The sequence below is a fragment of the Eurytemora carolleeae genome, unplaced genomic scaffold (genome assembly GCF_000591075.1).
Source record: "Eurytemora carolleeae unplaced genomic scaffold, Eaff_2.0 scaffold128, whole genome shotgun sequence".
NCBI classification, from domain to species: domain Eukaryota; kingdom Metazoa; phylum Arthropoda; class Copepoda; order Calanoida; family Temoridae; genus Eurytemora; species Eurytemora carolleeae.
The window spans coordinates 76,476-93,857 of NW_019396173.1; the positions used below are offsets into that span (position 1 = coordinate 76,476).

Here is a 17,382-nt window from a genome sequence, read left to right on the forward strand (position 1 = left end):
CAGGTCAGAAATGTAAATATCCTCATAAATTATTTCACATTTTTTTTTCTTAGGAGGCAGATTTATTAACATTGTTATGTTCAGTCGGGGACGCCATTAGGTGATGGGAAAAAAGCCGTTTAACTTCACAAATACATAAAAACACATTACACATCAACTAAACATGCATATCAAACGAGGTTATCACCAAAAACTTTTATTTTAACAAAACTTTAATTTTCTGATGGAAAATGCATTTAATAAAAACAAAAAAGAGAACAACATAAAACGCTTATGTGACGTTATTTTATGTACAGTGGGTTTCCGGAAACGTAAAGCTCAGTATTTGATATCAAATGCAACGAATTTCCATGTTTCTTCTTTATCTGAACTGTTCTCTTCGCTTGCAAAACAATCCTTGTACTTCTTCAGTATAGCAGTTACCTTAATAGAATTAAAAATTTTAAAGTTCATTCTTATTCTGTCTTCAAAATTATTGACGCTTCCTACCCCTCTCCAAGCTCTGCATCTCAAGGTCTAAGTGTCTTTTTTTTCGACTCGTCACCCCTTTCCCGGCAATGATGGTGCCACTTTTCTTGAATCTGCTTCATTTCGGGAAATAATTCATTCCACATTAGCGATTTGTGTTATTAAAACCCTGAACTAAAAATTAGATAAAACTTACATCTTCCTTGAGAATAGATGAATCTATCTTGAGTAGATGGGTCCAGATATAGTCTACTGTAACACCGTAGGGATGGGTGTTCAGGTAGGTAGATACTACAGCTACTATCCTAGATTCAGCTTCAGCCAGAGGGATTAGAACCTAAACAGGATATAGGTACTAGGTAGGCTTATAGGATAGATAGGTAGATACTACAGCTACTATCCTAGATTCAGCTACAGCCAGAGGGATTGGTACCTAAACAGGATATAGGTACTAGGTAGGTTTATAGGATAGGTAGGTAGATAGTTTATAAAATAGATAACTAAACAGGATATAGGTACTAAGTAGGTTTATAGGATGGATAGGTAGATACTACAGCTACTATCCTAGATTCAGCTTCAGCCAGAGGGATTAGAACCTAAACAGGATAAAGGTACTAGGTAGGTTTATAGGATAGTTAGGTAGATAATTCTAGAAGATAGATAACCAAACAGGATATAGGTACGAGGTAGGTTTATAGGATGGATAGGTAGATACTACAGCTACTATCCTAGATTCAGCTTCAGTCAGAGGGATTAGAACCTAAACAGGATATAGGTACTAGGTAGGTTTATAGGATGAATAGGTAGATACTACAGCTACTATCCTAGATTCAGCTTCAGCCAGAGGGATTAGAAACTAAACAGGATATAGGTACTAGGTAGGTTTATAGGATGGATAGGTAGATACTACAGCTACTATCCTAGATTCAGCTTCAGCCAGAGGGATTAGAACCTAAACAGGATATAGGTACTAGGTAGGTTTAAAGGATTGATAGGTAGATACTACAACTACTATCTTAGATTCAGCTTCAGCCAGAGGGATTAGAATCTAAACAGGATATAGGTACTAGGTAGGTTTTTTGGATGGAAAGGTAGATAATTTTTTAAGATAAAAAACTAAAAATATAATATAGACTATAATTCCCAAGCTACTTCAATGTATATTGTATAGTAATATTCCAACCTTAGGTTTGGGTGGTCCTGCTTCATCCTCTGATTTCTTCTTCTGCATTTCAATCAGTTGTTTCTGCATACCCTGGACAAAAAACATTACATCTACATTGTACATACTATTTAACAGTGTTTCGGATCCGTATCATTTTGATGCGGATCCGGATCCGCGGATCCGCATCCGTGATGATGGATCCGGATCCTGACTCTGATACGGATCCGGATCCGAGGTAACTTTTGATTCTGTGAATCGAATTTTCCCTATTAAATGTTATGCAAGGTTATAATTTATAAACTATATTTATTATATATTCCGAAATGTAACAAAAATGTCGTCATTACTATTATATAAATGTAAACATTAAATTATTAAAGATAATTTTGAAAAATTTTCGTCATGTAAATAATACATTTACGAACCATTTTGATTTATTTATTCCATGGTTTTGGTTAATTTTTGGCGCTACCCGGATCCATATCAACGTTTCCTGATACGGATCCGAAACGCTGCTATTTAATTAATAAAAATAATTGCATTTTTTATGGGTTTAAGGCTTTGACAGTGTCGCCATGATCCTTGTGAACTTTAAATTTGTCTTGAATTTTTTTGTATACCCTCTCCTTACTTCTGCATAGTTTATATGCATACCTTTATCCTGTACAGTTGTAAAGTTACGTACAGTGTATATTTGACAGTAGGTATAATTGATAAATATTAAAATCATTGAAAATATCTTCGAAATTTAGGTTTCAAAAAGTGTGCATCATTTGTTTTATCAATTGTATTTCCCTACTGCGGAAAGTTTCTTTTAGAGTGAAAATTGACATCTGTTTTGAAAGCCGGAAAATCCTCTTTGAGCACCCCCCCCCCTCCTGCAAATAAGTAAAGATAAAAATAATGTAAATATACAAAACTAGCCTGGGAACCCAAGGTTGCCCAGGTTACTCATAGCTACTCCCGCCTGTTACCCACAATTGGTCAATTTTACAGGAAAACTAAAATTTCGAAATAAAAGTCGACATACTCAACTTAGAATCTCCCAAGTTCCCCAATCAAAATTTCAGGCAAATCGGTCCAGGGGTATCTGAGTTATGATCGGACAAACAAAACAACAAACATTCAGAAAAACAGAGCTAATAACTTTACATATATATATAGATTAGCTGAAATACCCGGCTGGTATAGGCTACCTGCAGGGTTTGTTGAAGGATTTTAATCTGAGTTTTCTTTTCATCCAGCTCACCGGTCATCTCAGCCTTCACAGCTTCAACCTTAACATGGACCAAGCTATTCTTTGCTTTTAATTAGTTCTTAAAGGGATTGTGACACAACTTCAAGTGACCTTCAAAATAAAGTGGCATGTTCGATTAAAAATGTTACCCTAGGTAGATATGTCTGATTATGGGGTTCTCTATGAAGTGACTTAGATTATGCTGAAGAGAGGATGGGAATTAGGAACTTTTTAGTTGGAAAAACTATGATATCTTCCACATTTTTTATTATACAGGATTAAAGGGTCTACTAGAGTCGATATTGAAATTACATGGACAGTCCCTTTAACCTGGTCAAGTAGTGAGTTAGAGGAGTTCTGTCATAGTTAATAAGAATAAGTTGTGGGAATGATTTTTGATGATCTGGGGAAAAAAAGAAAAATTTGACATTAAACGTTTTTCCTCCTTTTTAAAACTTATTACCCAAAAATAAAATCATTTTCCCCTAAAAAAAATTGCATTTATTTCTCAAAGTCAAAGCACATGGAACTTGAATTATTGTTATTATTTAAAAAAAAAAAAACACCCCTAACCTCTGTTCTGTATGCGTTAACCTGGCAGGCCCAGTTCTCACTATCCTCCTAATTATCATACTTATAAAAATGATTATAACATAACAATAATAAAAAAAAATATCGAAAAATGATAAAAATTTAAAAAGATATGACAATCAAATCAAATGCTTACTGCAGATGACAACAATCAAACTTTTTGCAAATAAAAAGATTCCTAAGATTTCAATGATTAGGAATTAGGGTGAACCGAAAAGGAAACTGCGTAACATGATTGTCGTCAGCACCACAGTTATATAGTTCCATGATAGACCGCTAGATCCCACATAGATACAGGGTTACCCAAATTCCACAAAGAATGAGAATTCAGAAACGACTGTACGGAATTTATTAATTCTTTTTGCTTTTAGTCTTGATTCCATGCTTTTTTAACTGATTACATTCCTTATTTAGTTATCTACTATAACATAGACAGGCTGTATTTTTGCCGACAGACAAAAATTTAACCGATGACTAAATTTAAGTGTTTTAGGTCGTCTTTAATGTCTCATATTTTGTGGGTAACTCGGAATATTCTTTCTTTCCCACTAACTTTCGTCTAAATCCTTGAAAATCCTACCTTTAACTTATCGCTGTCATATGTACTCATTCCTTGCGACTTCTTCTTCTTCTTCTTTGGGGATACTTCTTCTACTTTCTCTTCTTCTTCCTCCTCATCGCTTACATCCATCTCATCTGTTGGGGCTTTATTCTTCTTGGCCAGAGCCTTAGCCTCCTATACCAGAATATTTATCAACTTTAAAGAATCATCTTTAATTAACAACGTCTACTTTGACACCGACTTGTCGTCATATTATTTGAGAAATATTTCCGATTGGTGAAAATAATATTTTGAAACATTTCCAACAAAAAAATTTAAATAAAAAATCCACTATTTAATTTTTAACCTTTAAGCTAAAAGTTTTTGCAAAATCATAGTTTTTCTATTAAAAACACCGAGACCAAAAAATAAAGATTGAAAGAATTAATTTTTTTGGCCAAGAAAAAACACTCCAGTCTGAAAGTTTACTAACCTGCCATCATATCTTCTAAATCTCGTGTTTAGTAATATCATTATTAGTTTAATAGAACAGGATCCAGGGTTTAGGAAAACCCTGAGCAGGGTTCAGTGGTCTCTATACCTACCTGGAGAACCTAACTAACCTGTGAAGTAGGATTCAGTAAGCAATGAGATTGAGTGACTAAATGTTTGAAGACTACTGTAGGTCCTAAACCCTGTCCCTGTTCTATGTATTGTATAATGTATACCGACTAGGAGAATATTAAGTTCTAGTTTACAGGTAGACACGAACCATTGATAAAATATACAACTTTATCTATTTTTTGGATAAAATAAATAAATATCAATATTATTGTGAAAAATGTTAAAAAGAAAAAAACTTAAAAATGGTGTTTAATTCAACNCTCAAAAATATCTGAATAAAATAAAAATAATTATCAATAGGTGGACCTGTAAACTAGAAGACAAGTGGGGATCCAATATAAAAATATCTTTTGAGTGTATTTGCATTGTAAATGTATTATTTAAGTTTAATATTTAAGAACATGTCTATGAACAAAAGTTATGAAGTTTCCACTCTGATTGGATGTATTGGCTCCTCCTTGTGGATCTACGAAAACTCACCGTGAGCTGATGCTTCCAGCTCTGAATATTCTTCCTCTGAGGTTTTGTGAAATGATCCCAAACCTTCTGGTGACTCGCATTCCCAAACACTGACTCAATCTGTCCAACTGAGAAGAGTAGAAATGACTCAATGAGCCTAGAATTGAGCTGAAAGCCCTGAGCCTAGTTCGGGTAAACCAGACCAGGGGGTTAAGCTTAGTGCTACAACCTGATACTGGAGTATTAAGAGTAAACCTTGAACCTGAGCTGAGCGGGGTTCATTGAGAAATTGAGCTGTTTGTAAGTTAGGCCTACAAAATCTTTTTTCAATTTTGGGACTTAATAGTATCAAATATAAACAGTAAAGATCTTCCCAACATTTCCTACAAAAAATAATGCTTTTGTTGTTGTTGTTGCAGAAACCGATATTAGAAAATGCAAAAAAATATCATCGATAAAATGGAGATTAATTTGATATTACATAAAAAATACTTACACGATATATATATTAGATATATATATTTGGCAATTTTGTTCGTTTTTTAAATGATGGTTTACTTACACAAATTCGGTAAGAGAAGAAGATTATTAGACAAAATGAAGGAAAAATTCAAATTTCAAAAAAAAAAATATTTTTATCGTTTTGAACAAAGAATTTCAAAATAATTTACTACGAGAAACATTGATAAATAATAAAAATTGATAAGAATTGTCTGTATTGGATTGAGGAAATGAAGATTTGAGATGAATGAGTCGATTACCCCAGGGTTTACTCCAGGTTTCCTACTTACATTGAGACACGGAGATTTGAATTTTTCCCTTCCATTGCTCCTTCAATCTCTGCATCTCAATCTCAAAGTCATTCTAGAACAAAATTAAATCAAACCAGAATCAGAAAACTTTCCAGTTATTGTTTAATCGTGAGGCGGAGTTAATAGAACATTATTATTAATATTACTGGACAACCCTGATAGATCTGAATACTCGCTAAATACTTTTATTATCAATTTTTTGGTCGGTACATGGTCGGTACCTAAAACTGCGCAGGATGAAAAACAGGTCTAAATATACCTGTTCCTGCAGAAGACGCTTGACATGCGTATTTGCTGCTTGAATCATTGTATAGAACATCCCTGCGTTCCGTTTACTACAGTCTCCTCGACTCAACCAGGTTTCAAGGATCTCAACTCCTTCACCAAAGTTTGCGTCACTCTTTAGTTTCTCGACAACAGCGTGTGCCTAAATATCAAGAGTAATAGTAATTAAATATTACTACGTAAAGTTTGCGTCACTCTTTAGTTTTTTCGACAACAGCGTGTGCCTAAATATCAAGAGTAATAGTAATTAAATAATACTACGAAAAGTTTGCGTCACTCTTTAGTTTCTCGACAACAGAGTGTGCCTAAATATCAAGAGTAATAGTAATTAAATATTACTACGTAAAGTTTGCGTCACTCTTTAGTTTTTTCGACAACAGCGTGTGCCTAAATATCAAGAGTAATAGTAATTAAATAATACTACGAAAAGTTTGCGTCACTCTTTAGTTTCTCGACAACAGCGTGTGCCTAAATATCAAGAGTAATAGTAATTGAATATTACTACGTAAAGTTTGCGTCACTCTTTAATTTCTCGACAACAGCGTGTGCCTAAATATCTAGAGTAATTAAAATTACAAATTATTACGCAAAGGGTGCATCATTCCAAAGTTTACAGAGTAAGCTTAAATATTAAGTTAGTGAAACTATTACTATGCAACGTTTGCGTCACACATTAATTTCTAATCCCAAAGGAGGCCGTAAAATTAGGAGTTATCAAAACTATTACTAACGCTAATTTTAAATTTTCTCAGAATAAATTCTTTTGGTATTTTTTGTTTGACTTCCGCTTGTTTAGTTCTGCTGGCAAACACGAGTTATTTTTTCCACGCGGCCCCCCCCCCTCCCCCTACATTCTAACAAAAGTGGTTTATAAAATTAGACAGCCTAGACAAAAAATTGGATGGCAACAAAATTTGATCAACCCCCCTACCCTCAATGTATATGATGTACCTCTCCGTCACTATAATGAGGAACTCCAGGGGGAGATGGAGGTCTCATCTCATCAATCATTCGAAACCTAGAATAAAGTTAATCAAAATAAATCCAGAAAAAAAATTTACAAGATAAGAATATTTTTTGAAAAATCCCCCAAATTATTTTTGGTTGATTAATTTAGGTCATTTTTACTTTCTCATACTTTTTATTCATTTTATTTGACCCTATCAAATAAAATGAATAAAAAGTATGAGAAAGTAAAAAGAAAACCCAGCAGTTGTTCCATTATTTATTTCAAAATCATAAAATGTAGATAAATCATTTATTAGAAAATAAAAGGTTTCTCGAATCAAAAATCCTAACATTTAATGGAAACATAATTTTTACAACATATGAAATAATCTAAGATAATTGACCGAATGACGTTTCCTTCTACTATCAAAATAATGGATGACATTGACCAGGGACATAATTCAATGCGTCGTTTTACTACCCACTAACGGTTTAAATTGGAACCATCTATTCATGTAAATAATCATTGAATGGTTGGTTCAAATTTATGCAGTTCAAATTTATTGAATTCGGTCCCATAAAATAATATGTTTTTAGGAGATTTTGATTGATTGGTTATCAATTGATTGATTGATTGAATAAAATTTTACCTCATTCGTTCTTCTCGTTCCACCTGTCTCTGTTTAGCTTCATATTCCTGTAGATCGTCACGGGCCTGAAGTCAACAGTGTTAAAGGAGAAAATGTATTACATATGTCGGCGATTATACCATTACAATGAAGACGAATTCCAAGTTTAGATGTAAATAAGGAGAAGCTGTTAACAGACAACTTCTCTTTGTTTATCAAAAACAAAATTTAAATAGAAAGTTGTTTTCATTGTATTGAAATATACGACGACGACTGTATTTGATCCAAACAGTTAGTAAACTGTTGTGTATGAAAAGGATAAAAGCAAAACATATAAACTTAGTTCAGAATATCAAGTTGAGTTTGTAATGTATATTATTTGCTCCCTAAAAGTGTAAACATGTAAACTTAGTTCAGAATATCAAGTTGAGTTTGTAATGTATATTATTTGCTCCCTAAAAGTGTAAACATGTAAACTTAGTTCAGAATATCAAGTTGAGTTTATGTTATGTATATTATTTGCTCCCTAAAAGTGTAAACCACATTTTATATATTCCCGTGTATTATGACTCTTCAGACTTGGAGTCTACCTGTGCGTAATCTACATGAAGTCTACCAGTGTACGGTTGATCATCCTTATTATCAACCTTTAGCCTCCAGCCAGAGAGTAGAACAGCATGGCTAACAGCCATCTCGGCCATATACCTAATAAAAATATCTTGTATAATAATAATATTATTAGAATTAAATCTGCTGCTGACTTGAAAATTTAATGCAAATTGAATATTTTTATAGATTGTATAATCTATTGAGGTCGAAACGATGCTATATCGTTTGCACTATAATGTCCGATTGAACTAACGTACGTTTGCACGAAAGTCAGCTGATCAGTAACACTTGTGGCCGCAGCGCTCGGTCCCCTAGCCTATCCTAGCCGCGGCGCTCGGCCCCCTAGCCTGTCCTAGCCGCAGCGCTCGGCTCAGAAATTGTCTTAATCTAACCTAACCCTCAAATAAAACGTTAGTCCGAATGAACGTTATTACGATCAATCATAAGTGCAAACGATACGACACCGTCGAAACTACTGTATTTTTAACCATGCGATCTAGCCGTTATCCGCGTCTTCAGCTTTTTTGCGGATTTAATTATTTCCTCTTGGATATCCCTTGGCGGACTTACCGGAAAGAAAAACTAAAATTGAGGGATCATACACTAATACCTCATAAGGTGTCACTTTGGAGATTAGCGCTTTATCTTACAAAAGTTTTGACCTCTAACCTCCACTATTCTGACCTGATATGCGCAAAATTTTTCTTATTCATCCGAACAGTTTGAATAGGTCCGCAGTGCTCAAATATATCTCTAATAACCTCCTCAGTTGCCATCTCAGGAACACCACCTAGATTCGTTTCTTCTTAATTTCTAACTTACAAATATTAATTATTTTTTCAACAGATGATTTGATTGGTATTATTTTATGTCAATCAGATTTTTATGCTGCCTAAGAGAACAATTATTATAAAAAAAATCACAAACCACTACAAAAAAGGTAACAGATTAAAGATAAAATAGTGTTTGTTTATTTCCAAAAATATTTCAATAATTAATTCACTACTCCTTGATTAATTACGAAACCTACCGATGAATATAGTTCTGCAGCCCGGGGGGCGTTCCCTCAGGGTTGGAGTAGGAGCTGAAGCAGTGGGCGGGTACAGTACACTGAGCCTGTAAACTATTGGCTGGCGGACCATCTGCCCATCAGGTGCCATCACCCATCCGCCCCAGGCAGCTGCTAGGTTCGGATCCATCGTCGGGATCATTCCCTTTAGAAATTTTAATTATTTATTTTGCGGAAAAATGGAAGAACCTTAAAGATCGAAACTCTAATAAATTACTTTTAAAAATTATGTAATTATAAAATTTTTGTTTGTAACAATGTTTACCATCATCCCTGAACCAGGAGCTGGAGCATCTCTGTCCTCTCCGGGCTTTACAGGTCCTGAAAAAAAATGGAGGAAAATAATTAATTGTAAACAATCCAAAGATCTTGTTATTTTTAAAAAGATTTCTGGAGTATTAGAGCTAAAAACATATGATTAAGAAAACTTCTTAAATGGTATGATGGTGCGGGAAATTTAATAATTCAAAAAATCGAAATATTTGTTAAATTTTCATATTTTGAGATACATTGTTGAGAAAATAGATTTACCGATCATCGTGTCGCTAAGCTCGTCTGTTCCAGGCAGCTGTTCAGCAGCCTTGTTCGCGATTTTCATGTTCGTGTTCATACCCCCTCCCATACCCATACCGTTGTTCATGCTGTTCATGTTTCCCATCGTCATCTTGATCATCTCCTGCATGTTCCCCATCATGTTATTCATCACGGACACACCGGAGGGCATTCCTGACATGTTTGAACCCATGGAGGTGTTCATGTTCGGCATACCTTGGCCCATCATGCCTTGACCCATCCCTTGCATTCCGGGATTCATCCCCGGCATATTTGGCCCCATTTGGTTGGGCATGCCTTGCATGTTATTCATGCCCTGGCCCATTTGGTTAGGCATACCTGGCATGTTTTGTCCCATGCCGGGCATGTTCTGTCCCATTCCCGACATGCCTGGTCCCATCCCCGGCATACCCTGTCCCATTCCAGAGCCTCCCATAGAATTGTTCATCCCCTGCATGTTGGAGTTCATAGGAATGTTCATGCCCTGCATGCCTGGAGCTGGTGGCATGGCGGGTGGTTTGCCTGGGAGGGGTGGGGGTAGGGGAGGATTGCCCACCATATTCTCGTTTTGGTTTTGTGCCCCCCAGCTCTGCATCATGCTCTGCTGCATCTGAGCTAACTGCATCTTAACAAATAAAGATTGGTAATAATATTATAACAATTTAAACACTGTTATTTTGGGTCGCAATGTTATACAGTTTTTGGACAGAAATGTTCTCATTATCGAGAAAGTTCAAGCCTTTTCAGATTTAATTTTATAATGTAATCTAATAAGGCGAGAAATTCGAGATATTGAGAAAATTTAAGTGCAAAAACTTTATAGCACGTCGAGCCAAAATAATAGTTTTATAGATAATTTTATGAAACGTTTGTGTACTTGTCTTAATACAATGGCTCTTTTAAATCAAATAAGCTTAGAAATAAAGCAGAAGTAAAAAAATTTATTTTCATTTTTTTGGAGAAAATCCGGGAACCAATCAAAACTTTATAGAACACGAGCTGTAGTGCCAATTTAACATTATAGCACGATAATTACTTTATAGCACATTCATTATGAAATATATTGATGGTTGTATTTTTTAAAAACCCCTAGACGAACAAATTTTCTACCTTAATACTGGGAGGATAAAAGAAATATAAACCCCTGAATGTAGTGAAAACATATTTACCTTGTTTTTATCCCAGTCTCCTCCGTACCCTCGTTTCCTATTCCCACCCCGTCCTCGATCAGAACTAAATTCAAATCAGATAAGATCAATTCAGATCAAATCTTAGCAACTCAAATCTAATCAAATCTTTAAAAAAAATTTTAATTAAAAAATTAGGTGGAAAACACTAAAACGTATTAATCAGATAAAACATTGGAAAGGAATGGGAAAGTTTGTAATGAATCTTGGAATAACTTTAAGGAATGTTGTTAAAGCAAAACTTTAAGAATATTGTTAACTTACTTCCTTCTGTCTCCACTTCCACGCTCATTGCTGCGTCGGTCATTTTTTCGACTCTCAGACTAAACATTTTTAAATACAAGGGTCATAACAGTAGACTTAATGCTATTCAAAATGACCCTTTTTAAAGTGTGGCATCGACAATTCACAACAACAGAATTTTATTTTTTTATTTAAAAAAAAAATATAATTTAGATTTTTTTTCTCACCCTTTCTCTCTCCCGCTCTCTCTCCTTATCCTCCTTGTTGACCTCATTCATGATAGTGATGTCGTCATCCATCTTATCTGAATATATTTTCATTCATTAGACTCAGTATCTATTAAAGGGGAGGGTTGCATTATTATACTCTTCAGTTTAAGAATATTTATAAAGCAAGTAAGAGGATCTAGACAAACTATATTTAACTAGGGTAATTCCAGGGCCCATGTTACTTCTCAAACTTGGCGTAGGTTGGTCCAGGGTCCGCAGGCTGGAGAAGGCCTCCACGGAAATATTTGGTGTGGAAAAATTCAGGTCGTACAGCCTGAAAAATTCACAGTACAGTGATCAAAAGAAAATTCTGAAATAGGAAGACGACCTAATAGCAATGCTTAAGCTTATTTAAAGTTGTTACAAAGCAAATAAATTTACTTGACACTTATTAAACCACTATTTAAGTTAAATGGGTCTGTTAACACTGCACAAATGCTGTATCCCAAACTCATTGGACTATTTAAAATTATAACTCGAGTAAAAAAGTAGTCTTTATGTTCCAGAGTATTCTGGTTATCACTGAATCATATAAAGACATTACAAAAACGAGAGCAGGAGAAAATAAAGAAATATGAAACAAATGAAAAACAATAAAATACGAAAGGTTGAAAGAAGAAAAGGGGTTTGTAAAAACACCCACCAAGTTAGGAATAAAACAAATAGACACATTATACAAAAACCAGCGCTTAGGATCTGGATCCGTTGTATCCTCAAGATTTTGGCTTCCTGGATCCGGATCCGCATCAAAATTAAATGGATCCTAAGCACTGACAAAAAACTCAAAAGAATATTACATGGTCCATAAACTAGGGTTCTAAGAAAATGAAGTTTTGGAGGTGAAAATTATAGAAGATGGAACTAGTTTCACTTTTAACATCTAATCCTTATCTTTACTGATTTATTTGCATGGATCTATCTATCTATTATGACTCCCCAAAAACACAAGTGTTACCAGGTAACCACCCCTCCCTGCAACCCACAGCCCCCTTTTGGGGTACGTGGATTACAGAGTTAGTATGACATGATGATACTTTTATGCCCGAGTGGCGGTAGCCGAGCCGTGAATATGGACATATCCAATAATTACCTCTCCAAACATAGAGAGGCTTCTGTGGAAGGTATCCCTGGGATCATTAGGATTATCAGTGACTGCTCCCCAGCCAAAGTATTTGTTGTCATCAATAGAAGTCTGATAAGTTACTCCTAAATATAATCTAGTTTTATTGATTGATTTATCATCCCTGGTCAACATTGTCATATTTTTTGTCTTTCTTCAGATTGTGAAGGATCAAAAAATACAATTTTATTAAATAAATGAGAAAAAATTGAGAAATCTTCCATGGAAAAAAATGTAAATTATACAGTAAAATAAAAATTATTTAGAGAATGCGAAAAGTGTTAATTTAGCGATTTTTACTTGATAAAGTGTGAATTAAGCCGGGATAAAAAGTACTTACCCCAGAGTGCCACAGGGATGTAAACCTTGGCAAAAGGAGCAATATTTCTTCTCCAAACACAGTAAACAGTAGCGGGAGCAGCAGCAGCTACTGCAAACGCTGTTTTGTAGTGCTCACGACCAACACTCTAAATTTGATATAGAAGTATATATTTTGTAAAAAAAAACAGACTCCCCATTTGCCCACTTCCAACTTAAACCAAAGCAGGGAACTTGGGTGGAAAGGGCTGAGATCAATATTATTAATTATAATCTTTCTTTTTATTTCAATAATCTCATATTTGATGAGGTAGAAAAAAGTAATACAAAGAAGGAAGATAAAAAAAAAATTGTAAACGAAAGTTTGAAAATAAAAGCACAATAAGAATATAAATACCTTCTTAGCAATCTCGAGAAGCGCCACAAAACCGACCATTGCAGATACGGCAGGAATAGTGAAGAACGCGCCACGGGCAATCTGCGCGCGCCTGCGCACAATTAAAAGCTTAACCATGTAATCTAACTATCTAGCAAAAGTTTATAAATAAGAATGAAATTTGACCTACTTTAAAAAATAATGATGGTTTATATTCGATAGGGAGTATATGATAATAATTAAGAAATGAAATGATTTTTTCCTTTTGGCCTTCGTTTGGATCAAATACGATAATTCACAAGTAAGAGGTCCACAAATAGTACTAATTTAATGGCGTAAAAAGACACAACCGCAAAAATGAAAAGCGTGTGTGGAGGCCTTGCAATAATATATCTTTCACAAGAAGGGGAACATTCATTTGGAGTACTATCCCGTATTGCCATATTTGGTCTGTGTTGTACTTTACAGCTTGCCTTGGCTGATTAAAAGTCGGCCCTGTACTGAAAAGAACCGGAGTTTACAGTGTATGTAACGTCTTAGGCTCCCTCTGATAAAACCAACCTATCGGTAATCCTGGAGAATGAGAGAATATCAGCTGTAGTCCAGCCTAGTCCAGCGATCAAACCGGTTTTCAGACCCCACTTCAACCTTTCAGCAAAACTTCCCTTCTTCTCGAAGAAATCCTCTAAAATGGTATGATTTAACAACAATTTCTTCCAGAGTTTTCTTTAATATCTTTAAAATGGGAGAGCGGAGGGGTACAATTTTTCTCACATGAGAAAGTTATTAGTCATATCAATTCGACTAATGATCGATTGGACTTCCGTTCGTTTGGACTAATTTTCATTTGAACTAACGTTTAAAAGGACTATATAGTAAGGATTTCTTTTAATTTAACAAGCTTGACCCCAGAATTAAAAAGTTTCCGTTTAAGTCTTAAGATAATACTGTGTTGCGGGAAAAAGTATGTATTATTTATAATTTAATAATCCCGTTCTTTAAAATCTTAAACTCAATCCCTTTTGAGCAGTTAAAATTGAAGTGTTGAAATATTTGTCACCTGTTTTCTTGATCGGAAACTCTATAAGTGTTGGGTCATTTCCTCGGTATATTTTCATCGAGGGATAGGCCATCGGCTCTTTACTAATGATCACCATTTTTCCACCTGTAATGATCATAAAACAGATTAATTACACTTCTCGCGAAGTTCAATAATTATTTACAATCACTGCAAAAAATAACAAATCTAGCCTTTTAAAATTTCAAGGATTACTACCTTTTTTATGCTAGTTTTTACACTTAAAAATTGGTAATTAACATTGTATAAAATGTAGCGATAAATAACAATTTTCATCAATTCAACGACAATTTTAGACTAATATAAATGCAAATTTTTGTCCGTCAATAATGTACAATGTTGCATTGGAGGCACTAAGTGATTACAGTCTAATCGATATAAATAGTGTAAAAATATTACAAGATTATACATAAATACTATAATTATGCTTTAATATCACAGATATATATCAGGAGTAAAACTGTTCATTTAAAATATAATGAATAATCAGCATCACTGCCAAAATGTGCAAAATTACATTCGTCAAATCGATGACAAAAACTTTAAAATTAAAATTCTAAATATCATTTGTATTCTTTTTAAATTCATTCTCTTTACTCCATGTTGATCCTGTCCATGGTCCAGAGCACGGTGTTGTCTGTCACGATGAACACCTCGTTGGAGACGAATGAGTTGGAGGTAGAAACCAACCCTCCAAACTTAAGCTCAGCATTATCCAAATTCCACTTTAAACCTATAAAAGGGATAATCAATATAGAAACCAACCCTCTAAACTTTAGCTCAGTAATATAAATTAAAAAAGGGATATTAATCTAGTGGGAAACTAGACTTCCAAAATTATCAAAATTTCACTTTAAACCTATAAAAAAGTGATAATCAATATATAGAAACCAACCCTACAAACTAGAGCACTTAGAAATATTTAAATTCCATTTTAAACCTATAGGAATAGGATCCTTAATATGGAAACCAACTCTTCAAACTTAAGCTTAGAAATATTTAAATTCCACCCACTTTAAACGTATAGGAATAGGATCCTTAGTATGGAAACCAACTCTTCAAACTTAAGTTCAGCATATCAAAATTCCACTTTAAACCTATAAAAAAGTGATAATCAATATATAGAAACCAACCCTACAAACTAGAGCACTTAGAAATATTTAAATTCCATTTTAAACCTATAGGAATAGGTTCCTTAATATGGAAACCAACCCTTCAAACTTAAGCTTAGAAATATTTAAATTCCACCCACTTTAAACCTATAGGAATAGGATCCTTAGTATGGAAACCAACTCTTCAAACTTAAGTTCAGCATATCAAAATTCCACTTTAAACCTATAGAAAAAGGGCAAACCATTATCGATCAAATCCTAAGCCATGACCGCTGTAAAAACAATGAGAAAATTGTTAATAATCATGTAAAATAAACCTTTACATTATCCTTTATTATATTAATATAATAAAAATCATTATCTTTTTAAGCTAAAACATTATAAATAAAAAGAAGTGGTCGTTCATGGAAATAAAACCGTAAGGTTAAAAGAAATAACCTGTACTGGTTAGGCGGGCTGGTCCTGATATAGGTATAATCCCACAATTCAATCCCTTCAAATCTACATCGGGCAAACTTTAAACGAATATGTCAAATCAAAATGCATAACATTAGAAAAACAAACATAAATATAAAAACAATAACATGGGTACTGGGTAGGTAAAAGAGCTGAGATGACAAATTATTTCCATAAGATATAAAGTTGACTGATAGGGAAAAAATAAAAGGAGTTTACACGATATTGAACATCCCAATGTCGTTCAAGAAAAACAGTGCAATTTTTAATTTTTAGATTGATTGAAATATTTTCCTAATTTGATGATTTCCAGGAGGTAAAATCCACGAGATAGTGATGGATCCGATCAGATAGATTTGAATACTTGTATACTCAACACCTGTACACTTTGGAATCTTTTAATCTGTTCATAACGCGCTGTGGCGGTTCAGCGGTTAAATTTAAGTTGCCGGAAACGGTCATTTTTTAAAAATAAAAACATTTCTTAATTGTCTCTTGGTGGACTTGCAGGGCTGTATATTTTCTTTAAAAATCCTTCCCCCGCCATAAGTTGCTTTTAAGGGTTGAGTTGGGGAAAGTAACTGACTTGAAGGGGAAATAGGGATTTTTTTTTATTATTATTGAGTTGTATCAAAAGCATGAAAAAACTTTCATTTTGATTTCCAATTTTTCATTTTTTTTTTCTCAAGACCATTATTCACCAATAATTATTCTTAAATTGATATACCCCTGTGGACTTGAAATGACCTTAAATCCTGTAACTTAAAAGTTTAAGCTCTAGATATCAAGATAAACGTTATTCAAACCTAAAGTTTTACCCTTAGAACGGCCTAGTTGGGTTTTATCATTAAAAAGTACGTTTCTAATTTTAAATGATAGTAATACCTAGTATTAAGGACTGAATGTTTGCTAGGATCTGATCCAGTCGTCCACTGTTCTCGACGAAAGTATATATTGCACTGACGCGTCCTGATTTATCTTCTAGAATCGTCCCTTCTTTCAGTCGTCGTCCTACCACATCTAAGCACTGTTTCTTCATTTTATTTTGTTTATTTGAAATTTATTTACTTTTTGAAAAAGACTTTTCCGGGAACTTTAGTTATCATGAAATATTACAAAATAATGAAGAACTATTTTCCTTTGTAAAATCTGTTCTATCTTGATCCATCGTCTCTACAACCTCACTTCCATTTTCCTTTAAAGTCTTGTTAATTGTTTTGGTAAGGTAAAAAAG

General features: G+C 34.1%; 2 protein-coding genes across 2 annotated transcripts; both read right to left on the bottom strand.

The window, feature by feature from the left end:
* Window positions 1–180: 180 nt before the first annotated feature.
* LOC111697154 (ecto-NOX disulfide-thiol exchanger 2) lies at window positions 181–11,749 on the bottom strand. Its single transcript, XM_023467055.1, has 19 exons — window positions 11,647–11,749; window positions 11,441–11,499; window positions 11,159–11,222; window positions 9,969–10,614; window positions 9,703–9,758; window positions 9,399–9,582; window positions 9,053–9,158; window positions 8,350–8,464; window positions 7,781–7,845; window positions 7,134–7,200; window positions 6,157–6,324; window positions 5,877–5,949; window positions 5,107–5,213; window positions 4,042–4,197; window positions 3,444–3,491; window positions 2,830–2,910; window positions 1,652–1,723; window positions 665–1,420; window positions 181–423 (listed from the first exon to the last, which is right to left on the bottom strand). The coding sequence occupies exons 1-18, from the start codon at window positions 11,737–11,739 to the stop codon at window positions 1,343–1,345; spliced, it is 2,238 nt and encodes a 745-aa protein (XP_023322823.1). The 5' UTR covers window positions 11,740–11,749; the 3' UTR covers window positions 181–423; window positions 665–1,342.
* Window positions 11,723–14,688, bottom strand: LOC111697161 (uncharacterized). The gene is made up of 6 exons (XM_023467064.1): window positions 14,563–14,688; window positions 14,064–14,187; window positions 13,524–13,614; window positions 13,149–13,275; window positions 12,779–12,894; window positions 11,723–11,962 (listed from the first exon to the last, which is right to left on the bottom strand). The coding sequence occupies exons 1-6, from the start codon at window positions 14,678–14,680 to the stop codon at window positions 11,867–11,869; spliced, it is 672 nt and encodes a 223-aa protein (XP_023322832.1). The 5' UTR covers window positions 14,681–14,688; the 3' UTR covers window positions 11,723–11,866.
* Between the last annotated feature and the right edge of the window lie 2,694 nt (window positions 14,689–17,382).